Source organism: Xenopus tropicalis, chromosome 5 (assembly GCF_000004195.4).
Source record: "Xenopus tropicalis strain Nigerian chromosome 5, UCB_Xtro_10.0, whole genome shotgun sequence".
Lineage (NCBI taxonomy): Eukaryota > Metazoa > Chordata > Amphibia > Anura > Pipidae > Xenopus > Xenopus tropicalis.
This window is the reverse complement of record NC_030681.2, coordinates 89,488,705-89,507,028: the sequence shown is the minus strand read 5'-3', so window position 1 is coordinate 89,507,028 and position 18,324 is coordinate 89,488,705. Positions and strand designations below refer to the sequence as shown.

At 38.3% G+C, this 18,324-nt stretch overlaps 1 protein-coding gene across 2 annotated transcripts in view; it reads left to right on the top strand.

The window, feature by feature from the left end:
- The window catches only part of ttk (TTK protein kinase), a 28,346-nt gene extending 17,378 nt beyond the window's left edge, over positions 1 to 10,968 (top strand). Inside the window, 8 exon segments of one of the 2 annotated variants that reach the window (NM_001079131.1) lie at positions 220 to 377; positions 467 to 618; positions 1,683 to 1,807; positions 6,814 to 6,990; positions 7,197 to 7,287; positions 7,633 to 7,730; positions 8,252 to 9,805; positions 9,881 to 10,968. In NM_001079131.1, the coding sequence (NP_001072599.1) occupies positions 220 to 377; positions 467 to 618; positions 1,683 to 1,807; positions 6,814 to 6,990; positions 7,197 to 7,287; positions 7,633 to 7,730; positions 8,252 to 8,341 (891 nt within the window). In that variant the 3' untranslated portion in view covers positions 8,342 to 9,805; positions 9,881 to 10,968. 2 annotated transcript variants of the gene reach the window in all.
- Positions 10,969 to 18,324: the final 7,356 nt, after the last annotated feature.

Genomic DNA, 18,324 nt, shown 5'->3' with positions numbered 1-18,324 from the left:
GGGTTAAAAGATTTTGGTCGGGTGCCATAGAAGGCGCCTGAGCAAAATCTGCCTTTAGAGCTGAATCGGCAGAAGGAGGTAGAAATCATATTGTTTCTACCTCAAAATCTGCCGTTTCAGCCCTGAACGTTAGTGGCCGATTGGAATGATCTAAAATCGCCACGTGTGTGGGCCACCTTTAGTGTGGATAAATAGAGAAATTCCTTAAATGTGTTTCAGGTGTTTCAAGTAATGGATGATAAAAAGCATTTATATGCAATCAAGTATGTGAATCTGCAAGAAGCTGACCAGCAGACCATAGAAAGCTATCAGAATGAAATTTCTCACTTAAACAAACTTCAGCAACACAGTGACAAGATCATTAGGCTCTATGACTAGTAAGTGGATGATTTTTTAGTTTTAGTTTTGGAAATGTGTGTGTTTTTTTTTCTTTAATTTTTACATCTGCTTTATATCCTATTTCCAGTGAGATTACAGACCAACATATTTACATGGTAATGGAGTGTGGAAATATAGATCTTAATACTTGGCTAAGGAAGAAAAAGGCTATTAATCCTTGGGAACGAAAGAGCTACTGGAAAAATATGCTTGAGGCAGTTCACACAATACATCAGCATGGTAAGAGACCTCCCATTGTTGCACCCCATACCACATTGTAAGAAGTACACAATAAACAATATGGGTAAAGACTTGTTCTATGCTTTACAGGTTTTGATTTGTACAGGTGTAGAATCTGATTCTGAAAAGTTATCCAGAAAGCTCCAAATTACAGGAAGGCCATCTCCCATAGGCTCAGTTTTAATAAAAAAATTTACATTTGTAAAGGGGTGGTTCACCTTCAGATTATGTACGTAAAAATTGCCTGTTTTCTCATTATTTGCTGCATTCTGACTCTTTCCAGCTTTAAAATGGGGCCAGCAGACAAAAAACTATTGCTATGTGAGGCAACCGTTTTATTGTTATTGTTGCTTTTTATTTTATATCTTTCTATTTAGGTCCACCTCTATTCATATTCCTGTCTTTTTTAATCCACTGCCAGGTAGCTAGGTTAAATTTCAACCAAAACAGACAGCTGCTGGATAAAGAGCTAAATAATCATTAACTGCAAATAATAAAAAATGAAGACCAGTTGCAACTTGTCTTAGAAAAGCACTCATTACGTCACTTTAAAAGTTAATTTAAAGGTGACCAACTCATTTAAAAAGGATTTCCTTTTTCTCTGTAATAAGTCCCTTGTAATAAATCATAACTAAAATACAATTCATTTTTATTAAAATGAATGAATAAATGAATTTTTAGTAGATATAAGGCGTGATGATCCAAATTACAGAAAGACCCCATATCTGGAAAACACCAGGTCCCAAGTATTCGGGATAACAGGTTCCATACCTGTACCAGGGAAAAATGTTTTCTCGCTTTTTTCCCGAGAGTTGGGTAGTTTGGCCCTGAGTTAGAGAACAAATAAACTCTCCAAGAAAAAATGTTTTCTGGTAAGAGTTACTTACATTCCTTATCTGTACAGCTATACTTCTTTCCTTGAAAATGTTGAATTATGTCTTTCTTCGTTGAAATAATTTCATATAAACTACTGTGCATGATTATTGGTTCTGTACAGGGAAAAAAAAGATGGTAATCCTCAGTAGACAGTTATTCTCGTGACCCAAACCTATTTTTGTTCCTAGGGATTGTACACAGTGACTTGAAGCCAGCAAACTTTTTAATTGTTGACGGGATGCTTAAGCTAATAGACTTTGGCATAGCAAACCAAATACAGCCGGATGTCACCAGCATTGTTAAAGATTCACAGGTAATTCTGCTGATACCTAAACACTGAGTATTAAATAATTAAGATATGTCTGTACATTTTTAGTTATTTTGTTTTAATTATACATGTTTTTCAGTGCAAGCAATTTACATTTATTTACACATTTGACTTTCTATGAGTTCACCTAAAAATTAGGTAAATATATTAAGTTAAAATTACCCTGTGCTGCTTCCTTTGGTTATGTGAAAATAATAATGAAATTTAATTTTACATCTGCAAATGCATACTTTTATTTATTTATTTTTTTTTAAAGATTTTCTTTATTGCATTTTTCAATTTTTAACAACAAAAACAAGGTGGAAAAGAGAAAAGAGAGAAGAGGTGTGGGAAAGAGGGGGTGGTATAGATGGGGGAGGGGGGAAGGGGAAAGGGTGCTTGGGCTTCCTTGTTTTCCTAATGCATTTCTGAATTTTCTCATGTTTGTTCTGTGATCCTATTTTGTATCCATAATAAAGAGTCTTTAGTTATGCTTGCTGGTCTATTGGTCTCTGTTACATGTCTCAGTCCATGGTCCACATATCTGGGCCCTTTTGTTGTATCCAGTGTGTGCTTTGGTGGTTATTGTGTGTCTTTCGTCCAGTTGCCCCATATTTTGTTGAATTTATCTGGGCATCCTCTAGCTTGGTATGTTACTTTTTGACTAGGCAGGGTGTCGTTTATCAGTTTTTTCCAGAAGCCCAGAGATGGGGGAGCCGTTGCCTTCCAGGTCATTAAGATTGCTTTTTTGGCGAAGTGTAGGATTTGGAGAAGACAAAGTTCATCAGACTTATTGAGTGATAGTCCTTCTGTGTGTCCAAGTAGACATAGTAATGGAGAGCGGACGTTTGGAAGGTCTAGTACTGTAGTGCTATAGTCCAGTAGCTCTGTCCAGAACTTTTGGATCTCTGTGCAGTCCCAAAAAATATGCATGTAGTTGCCTTGCTCAATGTTACATTTGGGGCTTATATCCGGATACCCCGGGTAGATTTGGGCCAGCCTGTGAGGTGTTAGATATACTCTGTTTAGGAACATAGTATGTATGTACCTGTCCCTGGAGGAGATATTGGTGTCTGGTATTTGACTTCCAGTTGGCCTCTTCCAACTGAGGGAAGTCCTGTTGCCACTTGTGTGCGAAATGTTTGATTGGGTCAAAGTCATTCTGCAGAAGGATAGTGTAGAGCCAGCTAACCTGTTTGGTGAGGTCAGGGCGCCTCAAATAGCGTTCTAGTGTTGTTGTCGTTGTATCAGGGGCATTTCCCTGGAATTGGGTGTTGAGCGCGTGCCGTAGTTGGAGAAACCTAAACAACATATGGTTGTGCAGCCCAAATTCGGTCTGCAGTTGAGCAAATTGCTTAAAGCCCCCGGCTGAGACTACGTCCCCTAGGTGTTTCACTCCCCCTGCTGCCCATGTACTAACATCTGGTATTGCACGTAGGTGGGGGAGGGTCTCGTTGCCCCATAGTATTGTCCATTTGGACCATTTAGAAAGTTTGTTGTACCCACTGGCCACAGTTTTTTGGAATATTGTTATTACTGTTTTCATGGCCAGTGTGAGAGGGTATATGGATGAGGTACCTCTATGCAGTTGGTTTGCTAGTGCCTCAAAGGAGGAGATCACCCCTGCCTCAAGTACTAGTGCTTGATTGTTTGGGTTGGGGTTTAGCCACCACCAGGCGAACACCAATTGGCTTGCATAGTAGTACAACTGGAAATTAGGTAGGGCTAAGCCTCCCTTACCAAGTGGGGCTTGTAAAAATCTGCCATTTTATTCGTGGGCGTTCTCCTGCCCATATGAACCCCCTTACTATTGCATCTAGGTTCCTAAACCATTTTTTGGGAAGCATTATCGGGGAGTTATGGAACGCATATAGCAGTTTGGGTAGGAAGATCATTTTTATTATGTTTATGCGCCCAGGAAGGGAAAGTGGCAGCGTAGCCCAGTTTTGAGCTTTAGAGAGCGTATGATTGGGGTTAGGTTGAGATTTATGAATTTTGACAGATTTTTGTGGATTTCGATTCCTAAGTACCTGAACCTGTCTACCCATTGAAGTTGTGGACCATGTGCGGGGTCTCTGTTCCCGCCTGGGTCTATTGGGAAGATCAGGGATTTTTCCCAGTTCACCCTTAGTCCCGAAAATCCCCCAAACCGGCCTGTCTCATTTAGGAGTGCGGATAGGGATTCCCTCGGGTCTGCCAGGTATATCAACATGTCATCTGCGTATAGTGACCGTTTTTCTTCTAGTTTTTGCAATTTGAGTCCCTTTATGTTGGGGTTGGCCCTGATTTGTATAGCCAAGGGCTCTATGGCGAGGGCAAAAAGCAAGGGTGACAGAGGGCAACCTTGCCTGGTTCCCCTTGCCAGACTGAACTCCCGAGTTCACCCGTGGCCATTCTCTTAATTTCCCTGTGGGAGTACTTTTCGATGTACACTAGGTTGATGTTTCTCTGTGCTGTCATGTGGGCCTCTCCTACCATTTCTGTGGGGTCTCTAGTATATTCCCGCTCTGCTTCCTCTAAGGCCTCTTTGGCTTCTGTGAGTGTTGCGTCTAGTCTACATCTCGCCTCTTTAATTAGGGAGATGTATGTTCCCCTGGCGAAGGCTTTACCCGCATCCCACACCACTGGCTCTGATGCTGTTCCTGAGTTAATCTCCCAGTATGCCTTAAATTGACTTTCAAATTCCCTCTGTACAAATTCCTGCTGGATCCATCTGGGTGACAGTCTCCACTGGCTCGCCTCCATCCTGCCCGGGACTCTGAGGTCCATTTGTATTTGTGCATGATCAGAGCAAACTCTGGTAGCATAGGAGATTGAGTTCACCAATTGCAGAATTGGAGGGGAGACCAGTGCGAGATCTATCCTTGAGAGGGAGCCAGTGGAGGCTGAGTGGCAGGAGAATTGCCGTGTGTTAGGGTGGGACAACCTCCAAGCATCCGTTAAGTTGGATGCCCGGAGCCAGTCCCCTAGAGCGGCTGTGTCGTTTTTATTTGGGCGTAGGCGGTCTAGACTTGGTGCAGGCACTGCATTAAAATCCCCCATCCATATTGTAGGGTGGTCTCCTATTGATGCAATTTTCCCCAGAATTAGCTGGAGGAGGGCTGTGTCGCCTGGTGGTGGGGAGTAGACATTTACTAGGATGAGTGGGGTTGAGGCTATGTTAATTTTTATAATTATGAACCGGCCATGTCTATCCGAGATCGTGTTTTCTATTAGGGGGAGGCTGGTCTTTCTAAAGAGGATTGCCACACCCCTCGAATAGGAGGAGTACTCTGCGTGTAGGATGGGGTGAATCCAGTGCCGCCTGAGGGCCCTGACCCTCTGCCCTATGAGGTGTGTTTCTTGCAGCAACATAATGTCTGCTCCTAATTTTTTACAGTGGTCCAGGACTAATGAACGCTTGATTCTGTCATTAAGGCCTCTGACATTCCACGATACTAGTCTAATTTTACTATTTGCCATGTTTGATGCATGTTTGCATACTTTTATATTTGAAAGGAAAATAGTTTTTCCTGTAGGTAAAGAAACCTCCTACTGGGCACACGGTAACAAAGAAACTTGAAAGGAAAAATTGCTATTACCATATTGCCAAGAATGCTTTGATGAGGAGACTGCTATTTTATGCAGAGGGATTCCTTATAGAAAATGATACTAACCAACCAACATGAGCATTTGGAGGCATTGCTTTAATATTGTAACAGGGAATAACTCACGTTACTAACTCACGAGTGTCCATGTGTTTTCATATAGTGGCAAAGTATTTTTATTGACCCATTTGGACAGAACATGATTTGCAGCTAGTCTTCTCTCTGCTGAACCACAGCTCAGATGCTGTTCTGTCTCCATAGAGTACTTTAGCTTGGAAAGCAATATATTTGCTAATTTATATGAGGTTGATATTAATATATATTGTTAGGTTATTTCCCATTATCTTTCTTTTATCACAAGCTGAGACTGAACTTTTTATTCATATTTATGATTATGCTCTGTACTTTGTTTTCACAAATAAAACCCATATGCTGTCAAATCTTTACTTCAAAAAATGATTAATCAAATAATTATTTTTAATTATCAGGTGGGCACTATTAATTACATGCCACCGGAGGCTATTAAAGATACCACCACTTATGCGGAAAATGGCAAACCCAGATCAAAGGTAATGGCTTATTGTTACTAATGCAACTTGTTTTATAGAGAGATAAAAAGTATTTTTTTGTGAAACAAAGGCAGTTGTAAATAAGTGCTGCTAATGGCCTTTGCTGTTTTTCTCTAATAAGCTTAGTAAATCAAATGTATTCTTCAGATTTGTGGGGGTGTAAACATAGATTGATGATTTTTTATCTCTAGCAGATTTTGTTTTTGTTTTGAAGTATGTTGTCACAATGTCATACTTTGTAACATAGCAATCATCCCATAAAGCAGCTTTTATCTGTACCAGCTTTATTTTGGTTGTCATGGATTGAGGGGTACTCAGCGCATCCATTTGCAGTGGGACCTGCAGCAATATGTTGCACTAGTCAATGCTAGCAATAATCAAACTTTTCCATGCTATTCACGCATGCTGGTCTGATAAGGGCAGTGACTTGGTTTCTGCCTCAATGGCACAAGAATTTTTCCTTTGTGGAGATGCTCTAAATCCTATGATATTCTAAACCTATTAAAGCAGAAGGAAGGGTAAAAAACACTGGGGGTGCCAAAATGTTAGACACCCCCCCCCCCCCCCCCCCCCCCCCCCCCCAGTGATTTTTACCTTTCCTTCTCCTTTAGAAGAAGCATCCTCCTTATTGTTATGGCATTTATGAATTAAAACAGTCAGTTGCTCATATATTAACAATTGGCTAATTTGCACCTAGGCACTAATCCACAGCACCCAATAGTGAATAGCTTGTGAAAATTTGCTGATTGCTGACAAATGACCCTCCTACTGAGTTTCCTATGTCAGTTTATTGTTGATTATTGTGATTTTGCTGGATACACAACTCCCATATTGTTTTTCATTTTTTTTATTTTAGATTAGTCCAAAAGGTGATGTCTGGTCTCTGGGTTGCATATTGTACTGCATGACATACGGGAAGACTCCTTTTCAACATATAACTAATCAGATCACTAAACTTCATGCAATTCTGGACCCTGGTTATGAAATAGAGTTTCCTAATATACCAGAGAAAGACCTCCAAGATGTACTAAGGGTAAGCCTCAAGATTAAATTTGCCACAAGTGTACTTACCTAGAAACTATTCACTGTGCAGAATAGGGTCAGCACCATATAGCATTTTATCATTACCAGTCTACCCCTTTTGATCTTTTCATAGTGTGTGTTAATGCAATAAAACTTTAGTAACATAAGTAGTTATATGGTGTGTTTATTGTTTTATGTTTGTTTTTTTTTCTATAGAAATGTTTAGTACGAAATCCTAAGGAAAGGATATCCATTGCTGAGCTCCTTGTGCACCCATATGTTCAGATACAGCCTCATACACAGCCAGGTATGAAAGCTTTTTTAAGACTACTGCACCACTGATTGCAAAAATGATTGTTACTGGTATGAGCTTTTAATCTAGCAGGAAGTTTGGGGAGCAGGGGAAAATATAAAGTTTCCTTAATTAATGCTATATTCAGCTGCAGGAATGATGCCCGTGAACCTGTCTATTAACTGAAACACAGAGCTAATGCATGTATAAAATCTTACACCATGTATTTGTTATTAACCTTTTGTTCTGTATTATAACAATGATTAGCCCAGGAATTGTTATAAAAAAAGAGTTTGGTCAAAACAGGTTTGCAAATATTTTAAGGTGGTCAAACATCTGGCATTTTTTGGATCCTTACAGATCAACAAGTGCAAAAAGAGACGACTGAGGAAATGAAGCGTATACTAGGACAGCTTATTGGTCTGAATTCTCCAAATTCCATATCTCGAGCTGCAAGAGTAAGTGTGCTGTTTACTGCTGTTAATGTAATATTAGACAAGATAAAACACAGAAAAGATGATTTCTGTGCCTCTTCTTTGGTTTGGAGCAACACCTTCCAGCTGAACATGGGGCAGTATTGTAGATTTAATGTCATTTGGCTAAATGTGAATGACTGATCTGGTGATCAGCCTCTGCTCTGCTCTGTTTTGATCACATACAGAAATACATAGTACTCCCCTTAAATTGATATGGTTCAGTCGTAAATCTCACTGCATCAAAAATTCCTAGACTGCATCATTCATGTTTTGTCCCTATTAATGCCCATCTGAATAAAAGGAATAGGGGTCCCACATACTTTTTAGTTGGAGAATGAACCACTTGCTGATGGAATTTATCGCTTCTCAGGTTGAATTTTTACCAGTTTCATCCAATAAAAGTTTGATGACACAATAGATGTTATTGAAGTTTATAGCAGTTGAATGTATGCAGGAAAAACTCTTTGGTATTTTGCAATAATGATTTACTGTTTCTTTTTCAGAGTTTGTATGATCAGTTTAACAGTGGCAGAAGCTTGGATCTGTCAGCACTTGGAACAACAGTTAATCAAAACACACGGACTATGAAATAAAGGACACTAACCATGATTGCCTGAGATGTTACAATTAACCTTAAGCTTCCATTTTGCCTCATCCCAGTCTGATGGGATAGTTTTATAAAACTTGATAGTACGTTACCCTACAGAAACACTGTTGGCACTGGGGATAAGTATATGTGAAGTAAATATCTGTGCGTACATGTAAATATTTTACTCTGTTTTTTCTCGTTATTGGTCTTCATGATCAATGTAAATAACTGTTTTTGTTCCTTTTGTCTTTTAAAAAATGTGTTTTATTCAAAATGCATTTCAACTGCTCTTACTGCTTGACGTCTAACAATTCATTTTGGCTAGTTGCGCAGGGGTTTGTTTAGAGGGAATGAGTACAAATTGTGAACCAAAGTGCAGAACTTAAAAGCAAGGGGAATCCGCCTTGTTCTGTACAGTTATACAGTGCTGGACTTGCCTCTTGCATTGAGCATTTCTTTGCATTACTGTTATTCCTCCAGTTTTATTAGGGGCTCATGGCTTGTATCCATTTGCTAAAGAGGGCTGCAGAAGTACTGCTTGGTGCATAAGAGGGTTATGATATCATATGGAATGCATAGAGAAATATTACTGTTATCACACAATATGTGGTAAAAGGTTTCCACTCTGGTGGTTCGCACTCATATTAGGCCATGCACATTGTTGTCATATGTGTGTGTGTGTGGGGGGCATTTTCCCAAACTGAATACATGCATATAAATTAATCACAAATAATAAATATCACAAAGGTGTTATTCAGTCAATGAAGAAGGACTAAAAGATCCATTGACTGAAGACACTTTTTAATTTGCATGGTTTGTTTTTATTGTAGCACCATAGCCATTAAATAAAATTGATGTGAATGCACACACACACACAACTGATAGTAATGCAAAATGCAGTTATCATAGAGGAATTGTTCAGTGAAAACAGGCAAATAGGCTGTAGGCTATGCAAAATAAAAAAATGTTTTCAATATAGTTAGCCAAAAATGTAATCTATAAAGGCTGGAGTGAGTGGATGCCTAACCTAATAGCCAGAACTCAACTTTATCCTTTGCTGCTTTCTAACCTGTTAAAAGTCAGTCAGTAACTAATCACTGACGTGAGCGGGGAACCATATAGGACATAACTGTTTCTTTTGAATCTGACCTGTGTGCTAAGGATCAAAAGCAAACTAAGTGAACATTTATGCCCTCCCCCCACACATTTTGCTGACTAAGAGGCTGCAGAGCTGAAAGCAGGAAGTAGTGTTCTGGCTATTATGTTAGACATCCACTCACCCCAGCCTTTATACATTACATTTTTGGTTAACAAACTAAATAAAAAAAATGTACCTAGTTTTATTTTTACATTGAACTGTTCCTTTAAGGAAATCAGTATTCTGCTGAAGTTTGCCTTTAACATTGTGGAAGTGGAAAAGCATTCTTGTTTGTATATATATATATATATATATATATATATATATATATATATATATATATATATATATATATATATATATATATATATATATATATATATATATATATATATATATATATATAACACACAGAGCTGCTAGTAGCAACTTCTTGTAGTGGCTGCTAAAACAGACAATGCTGATCATTTAGCAGACGCAATTCTCAGTATTGTCTATGGCAAGGTGTTTTCTGGCATTTAGTACCCGTGAAAAGTAGCTGCTACTAGTAGCTCCTTGTGTCTTGTGACATCAGCTTCAGGGCCAAGACTGGTATCTCTGCTTTAAAATTGTTTAATCATGCCAGTGCTTCAAGAAATGTCACCATTAAAACTAAGTCTTTTGTGAAACCAGGACAAACAATATGGTGGCCCCTAGCAGTCAGAAACCAATCCTGGAGGTGTAGAGGTTCTGTTCAGGCATATCACTGCGCTACTGAGAAGTTGAAGTTTGATGCCCCATGTGCCTTCTATATGAATGCAGTAAAGAATAAAATCAGATCCAGCTTGCTTGTAACTGTGCCTAGAGAACAAATCCAGTTGCACTTTCAGAGAACACTTCCTAGTTAAAAAATAAAAGTTAGTGAATGTAATGTGCCAGCACAGTTACTATGTGCTAGTTACTATGTTGTGCAGGGAGCACATGTATACTTTTTAAAGAATATGGAAACTAAGACTCTGTCTCAGTTTTACTGAACACTATGATTTTATTAAAGGGACAGCTATTGATCCCTACTTCCCCCTATAACCTGTTTCTAGTCACAAGCTTGGTGTTAAGCACATCTACATTATTTCTAAAGTATATGTAGGAAAGGATCCCTTTTAAAGGCTTACTGTCACCAGTTAGTTATTGCATTCTGATGCATTGTTCTGTGGTGTGCTCTTAACAATATTTTAACAAACTGCACTCTGGTTTTGCTCAGCACCTTTCGGTTTATTGAATGGTGCTTGATGTATTCTATCCCTCGGACTCAAATCCAGTTGTTAGCTCTGGATTACCATTTTTTACAGGCTGTATCATTATCCACTGGTTTGCCATGCTGATACCGATGTATAATCCATGCATTACCAAGCCTTTGATTGTGGCTATTGCATGGCAGTGTTCCTTTCCACCTTACAAAGCAGTATGTATGGGATAATTGTATTGTATGAAAAATAAAGATCCTGCCTCCTTTTTAATGATGGTGGTCCGTGAGTTAACAACAGATTTATTTTGAGTTTTAAATTAAAGGCACTGCATTTGTTCAGTATGGTATTGGTTCGAAAATAAAGTTATGTACGTAAACAGTTTTCTGTACTGTTTTAATGGTTTGAATAAAGGGACAGTGCTGAGGGCCAACTATCCCATGCACCAGATGAAAAAATAGTGCAATGCAAAGAAGAAAATCCCCTTTCAAGTGGGCATTATATATTGTGACAGTGTGTATGTATGTGTTGCAAAGTAGCCAGAACTACTAAATGTGAAAGTGTTAGCAATTTAAGATAACAAACTGGCCAGAGTTTCACTGGAACATTTCTAGCTTTATCTTGGGTTAAGCCAATTAAAAATATTTTATGGTTTGAAATGAAACTCATTTTGATTATTTGGTTAAACGCCACTTTAACATCTGCAAGAAATCATTCATGTGTTCCAAAAACATTTTAATTAGAAATTGGATGAAATGCATGAATGTGTTCTGCATACCAAAAGCTTCACGGGAGACTTTCCAAAGGGTAGTGTAGGAACTGTGCTAGTGCAATAATGGGCAAAACAGGAGAATACTTTATCCACACTGCCCTCAGATCATAGCTGTTTGAATTTGTTTTCCAGAAGACAAATATTTTGGGGCTTTTGCGGTTTTGTTTTCATCTTCCACTCCCTCAAAACGTTCTGTTAGAAAACAACACATTTTATATGACTTTTCAAATAATTTAATTTATTTATTTTAAATGTTATTTTATGTGACTTGTTTTGCCACTGGGGGGAGCAAATTCTTCAGAGTCTAAAGATACAACATGTTGCTCACCAACCCTTTGGATGTTGCTCTCAATGCCCCCAAACCAGGTAGTTATTTTTGAATTCCTGACTTGGGGGCAAGTTTTGGTTGAATAAAAACAAGATTTACTACCAAAAAAGCCTCCTGTAAGCTGATAGTGTGCATAGAGACTACCTAATAGCCAATCTTAGCCCTTATTTGGCTCCTCCATTAACTTTTATGATGCTTGTGTTGCTCTCCAAGTCTTTTTACATTTGACTTTGACTGATGATTTTATTTCATAGATTAAGCTCTGACAGGGATTGGCTACTTTACTCCCAGTGATCGGTCTCCTCTTCTTTATTCATTCATATGCTTAACCGGCACGAGTTTTTGGGGCTTGCAATTACACTTTTTTAACTGGCACGTCAGAACATTTATATTATAATCTGTTAATTTATCATTTAAAATACTGTATGAAATCAGCTATGCAGCACAGGACTTTAGAGTTAGAGAGAGATACATGTTGATACTTTATTAACATCCATTCTACAGGGCAACAACAATTTTAAAGCACTCTTGTAACTTAAGGTGCCCTAAAGTGGCCTGCACACACAGGCCGTCCCTTACTTGTGCGCTTGAATTACAGGGTATGTGCAAGTTGCAGGTGTTGTGCTCTCACCCACCCACCCCTTATTAATACAGTACAGGTATAGGACCCGTTATCCAGAATGCTTGGGACCAAGGATATACCAGATAAGGGATCTTCCCGTAATTTGGATCTCCATACCTTGTCTGCTAAAAAATCAACAAAACATTAATTAAACCCAATAGGATTGTGTTGCATCCAATAAAGATTAATTGTATCTTAGTTGGGATCAATTACAAGGTAATGTTTTATTACTACAGAGAAAAAATTATAAGTTTTAAAATTCTATATTATTTGATTAAAAAGGAGTCTATGGGTGATGGGCTTTCTGTAATTCGGAGATTTCTGGATAATGGGTATAAGGGATCCCATACCTGTACTGCCAAATGCATGGCCAGCCACAAGTCCCTGTGCTCTGAGACCTGTACCATTTCATTTTATGTGGAAAGTATGGTGCAACAACATGGTCCTAAATGCTGTCTGATCATCTTTTCAGCATATCTAATCTGCAAGCAGTGCTTGCAGTCAAGAGTCATGAGCAGGCCTGGATTTGTGGTGAGGCATAATGCCCAGCGGCACCAGGAATTTGCTTACATACAGAACGTTGGGGATGGGATGTGCAGAAAACTTAAGTTCTTTTAACTGATGCATTTTGAAAAAAACATGTATTCCCACGACCGTATTGCTTTAACATCTGCCTTATAATGCTTTTGTTTTGACAATTTTCACGAAGGCTAGAAATAAATCTGATGGCAGTTGGCCCTAGATAAGTGTTTCTTTGCAGTGGATACATCTTTTGAATGTAGCTGACTTTAAATTTAAAAGATTTTTCTGTTATGCATCTGAAAGTTGCAATAAATAAATCATATTAAATGTTAGCCTTATGGCTTTACTGAAAGAGAAGAGTGGTCACTAAAATTTTGTATGGCAAGCCATTTATCCTAAGACCCTGAACAATTTTTGTAATTGAGTAAACCTATTAAAGGAGAAGGAAAGGCAAAGTCACTTGGGGGTGCCAAAATGTTAGGCACCCCCAAGTGACTTCAATCGCTTACCTTTTACCCCGGGCTGGTGCCCCTGTTAGGAGAGAACAGCACCAGCCTGGGGTAGCTGTAGCGCTTCCTCCTTCCTGTAGCGCGTGCATGCGCAGTAGAGTGAAAAGCTGAACTTTAACAGAGAAGTCGGCTTTTCACTCTAATGCGCATGCGTTTGTCCGGGACATTTGGCAGCAGCGCGAGTAGGAAGGAGGAAGCGCTCTCGACAGCTACCCCGGGCTGGTGCTGTTTTCTCCTAACAGGGGCACCAGCCCGGGGTACAAGGTAAGTGATTTAAGTCACTTGGGGGTGCCTAACATTTTGGCACCCCCAAGTGACTTTGCCTTTCCTTCTCCTTTAAATCTGTCACATATTTACATAGTTAGTTTAGGTTATATTGAAAAGAAACCCAATGGGCCATCAAGTTCATCCCCTCTAAATGAATACTTAAATTATCAGAATGGAAAGAAGTCTTTATTAAATGGTTTCTCTCTTGTGTAAATAGAAAAAAACTGCATTTTTCTCCTTTAAATACCAAGGGAACCACTTCTTCATGCTTACTTTTCTTATACAAGTATAGGACCCATTATACAGAATGCTCAGGACAAAAGGTATTCCGGATAAGGGGGGTTTTCCATAATTTAGGTCTCCAAACCTTAAGTCTAAGAAAAAATCATTAAAATATTAATTAAACCCTGTAGGATTGTTTTGCCCCCAATAAGGATTAATTATATCTTATTTGGGATCAAGTACAAGGTACTGTTTTAAAAATCTAAATTATTTGATTAAAATGGAATCTATGGGAGATGGACTTTCTATAATTTTTTGGATAACAGGTTTCTGGATAATGGATCCCATACCTGTACTACTTAAAGAATAGTTTGGTTTTATAGCAGTTTGCTTTTTGCAGCAGTGCCCTTCATTATTTTAGCTTGCACACTGTATTGGCCCCTTTGTAACTAATAAAAGTTTCTATTATTCTAGCTATCTAATGCCTTAGATGTGTTTTTTCTTACCAGACTCACTGCTAACCTTTCAATTGAGCCATAATGGTCTTCCTCTGCTACATAAGTTTATTATTAAGTAGCATATTCTATTTGCCTGCTGTGTTTAACTCAATGAAAAGTCTTTCTCAGTCAATATGTTGCTGATATGCCCTTATGCTACCAAAAGTTTTAACGGCGACTGATCACTGTTTGCTAAATTCTCAGTCAAACTTGTGCTGGTGATAAATTCAGGATTATAAATTATGGCAAATTGGCAATATCCAAAAGAACATCTTTCCTAGTAGGTTCCTGAACTGTCTCAGGTTGGTTTGCAATTCCAGAAGCTTATAAAAATTCTACTGAAATCAAATATATACGTTTTTTTTCCTCTGCAATGCTGAAAACATTTTCTATTTAGTCTGTTTCTGATTCCTGAAAATGAAAAGTCAGATGTTATATATCCACACGCATAACTCAATATGTGCAGTTGGAGATATCATAGCACATATTTAAGCTATTTGGTTATATCAGTAAAACATTGACTCCTTGTGACCTTATTTATCAGGAAAACCATCAACATTTTTTGTTTTATTATTGTCATCATCCTTTCTGTCGCAACCATGCATCTATGCAGAACTTTACAGAGATTGTTTATTAATCACGTTAGTCCCTTTTAAAAGGCCCTTATCACACAAAATTGAAACCAGAAAGATCCTGACCGGTCTATAGCATACTTTCATTTGAAAACTACTGCTCTGCAGTCATATGGCACATTTATAAACATATTTTTCCTCAAAGATAAGCTTTGTATTAATGCACCACCCCATTAATAGTTGTCAGGCTAGTTGGAACACTGTTCTTAGTATGTCATTTGTATCCCTGTCTAGGGCTGAATGAAATGCATACCAATAAAACATAACTTTTATTAGATTAAAAACCCTAATGAATCTAAATGCCAAAATAAAAATTTCATAATATTTAGGAATGATTACACAGTAAAGTCCATATGTTGGGGTTTATTCCAAACCTACAAGATAAATATGTGGGAGTTTATGTTGATGACATCCAGATCTATCTTTTTACTTCAGACTATGCTCCTGTTCTGAAAATCATTGCCTCCCTGCTAAGTGCTATAAAAAAAAACTATACCTCTCTAAAACTGAATGCATTTTTTTTTATATTTTACACAAAGTTAACAATGTTGCCTTTCATTCATCAACAAAGGCTCACTTAGGAACCATTTTTGAATCTGATTTTTTTTACACCCCACTTGCAAAGTCTTGCCAAATCCTGTTGCTTTTATCGGCACAATATTGCGCAAAGTTGCCCTTAGCTTAGAAACAAAGAACACAAATTGCTGTCATTTTTTGCCTAAATTACTACAAGTACTCCTGAAGCTAATGGACCACAGGGAGCTTAGTTACCCGTGGTTAAATCTCAAGTATACCTTCAGAATAAATATTTAACCAACAGATAATTCCTATAATAGTAAGTTCCATTTTAAAGACTTTGAATTCAAATTACCAAGTAGATATCTGTTAATATTTCCCTTTTACATTTTAAATGCCACAGAACGTAGACTCTACAGCCCCCTAGGCAATGAGAAAGAATGGCCCTTGTGTGCCCACTGCTTAATATTTGCAGAGTGTGTGCATAACTTCATCATGCATGTAAGAGCAGATGGGAATGGGGCAGCAGATACCTGTGCATGCCAGGCTCCTCCAAAGATTTTTTTCAGGGGGGCCTGGCGTGTTCTCAGTATGGCACTGTTTGGTTTTGTCAGAATGTGTACTTTTGGGAAATATATGGTCTTAAAAAAATCCTCTGCGTTTAGCATAGCTGTGTAGTTTGGTAGTTTGCAGTAAAAAGATGAATTGCCCATTTTGGTTTCATCAGAATGTGCAATTTTGGAAAACATAGTTTTATAGGGTTTTCGTACTGTTAAGGAGTCTTATGGTACATAATACACATACTGGGTGCTTATATTGCAGCAGCAAGAGTGTCCGACATGAAAATTCATATGCAATATTTTAATTTGGGTGTCTCTGTACGCCACATAGTTTGACAAATCTATGCATATTAGGCATTAAACTGTTCAGTAGGCCAATGGCATCTATAGTTGGAATATTTTTTGGAACATTACAAAATGTGGGGCATATAATGGGTAGAGCTTAGTACTTAAAATGGCAGATTTTTTTTATCTGTTGTTATCCAATGGCACATGCTACTCAGCGCCGCCTCAGGGGGGGCCAAGTTGATGCTGCCCCCCAAGCTCCCCCCGTGCTCAGCGGATGCATTGTTTGTGCAGACAGTGCAATAGCGCTATCTGCAGTAGAAGAGCCAAAATTCTGAAAAAAATTCTAAATATCGTAATTTCGGCTTTTTAAGTTACCAGGAGCAGCTTTTTGCTGTCCCTGGTAACTTACTGCCCGCTAACTCCTGAGGCGAGTTTCTCAACTCGCCTCATGGCAGCAGCACCCCTAATGCTAATAGAAAGTTATACTTTTTATTAAACTGTTATTTATATAGAACAGTGCTTTACTTATGGACTGTTTTATGTGATTTATTTTTATAAAGACCTGCAATGTTTAGGCATATAGTTTCCCTTATAAGTGTATTTTAATAGCATTTGAACTCCAGCTGCCAACAAGCCAGCTACAAAATTGCTTACAGCAGCAAATAGAAAAGAATACACTACCAACACAAGCAGACTTACATAGCAAAATTAAAGTGGCTAACATCCATGAAAGGACTGTTGCAAGAAAAGCAAAAATTAGTTTAGCATGAACTGGGGTGTGTGAGGCCCACTGGGGCTGTTAGCCCAGGGTGTCCACAAAAAGCACAAAAAAAGTCCCTCTCCCATGGATATGGGAATAAAAAAAACAACAAAAGGAAGAATCAATGCATGTTTTATCTATTTTGTGATGCTGTTTATTGTACTTCTTTTGGGCATGAACATATTTGGGATGCATGCTTTATGCAGAAGCTGTATATATAAAGACTAACATCTAAGCATGTGTCAAATCATTTATTTTTCTTGTGAAAGGAGACTTTGCTACCTGGATGCATCTTGTGTGGTGGCATAACTACAGCCAGCATATAGCTACCAAAATAAATATATCCTGTAACAAGTTTATTTCCATATAATTTGTTTTAACCTACTGCAAGAGTGGGGTTTATGTTCTTGCAAGCATTGTTTTATAGTAAGGGTTATTTTGTGTCATTAATCCCTATCCTGAGGTTAATGGCACAACATAACCTGAGATAACCCTATAATAAAATCAATCCTAGTTTGAGCAGACTGAAATAAATATGTCATTAACTGATGGTTGTGATAGCAGAGAATTGGTCTGTGTTCCTCTGTTTAATATTTGTTGGCTTTATGAAGTTTCGGAATTCCTACTTGTTTTCACTAAATGCATTAGTTAGCATATTGTTTTACAGATTTCGTAACAAGGGGACATTTCTAAAACCTTCTGTAACCTTCTAATTTACACATTTGCTCTGTAGTTTTATAGAGTAAATTGTGGAAACTAAAATATGCCTCCTCTCCTTAATGGGACACATAAATATATATTAAAGAGGCAGTTAATTCTCATGTTAATTGTCTCTTTCCAACTAGTTTTATTTGTTTACATTGCCATGCCTGCAATGACCAGGCATAGCATCCAATGCTGCTTTATGGTCAGGAAGGCCCAAACTTGGGAGAAGTAACTGTGCAATTACCAGCATTTTGAGGTGGGAGCACAGAGAGGCGGAAGTTCCCGCAAGCAGGTGTTAGTGGAAGTCAGCAGATACTAGAAGACTAGCAGTTAGCACCCTGGTATGTTCTTTTATAATGGTATTTACCACAAAGGTCAGTGCCCCTGTGCAGGAATCTGTGTGCTTTCAATAACTGTTTCAATTCA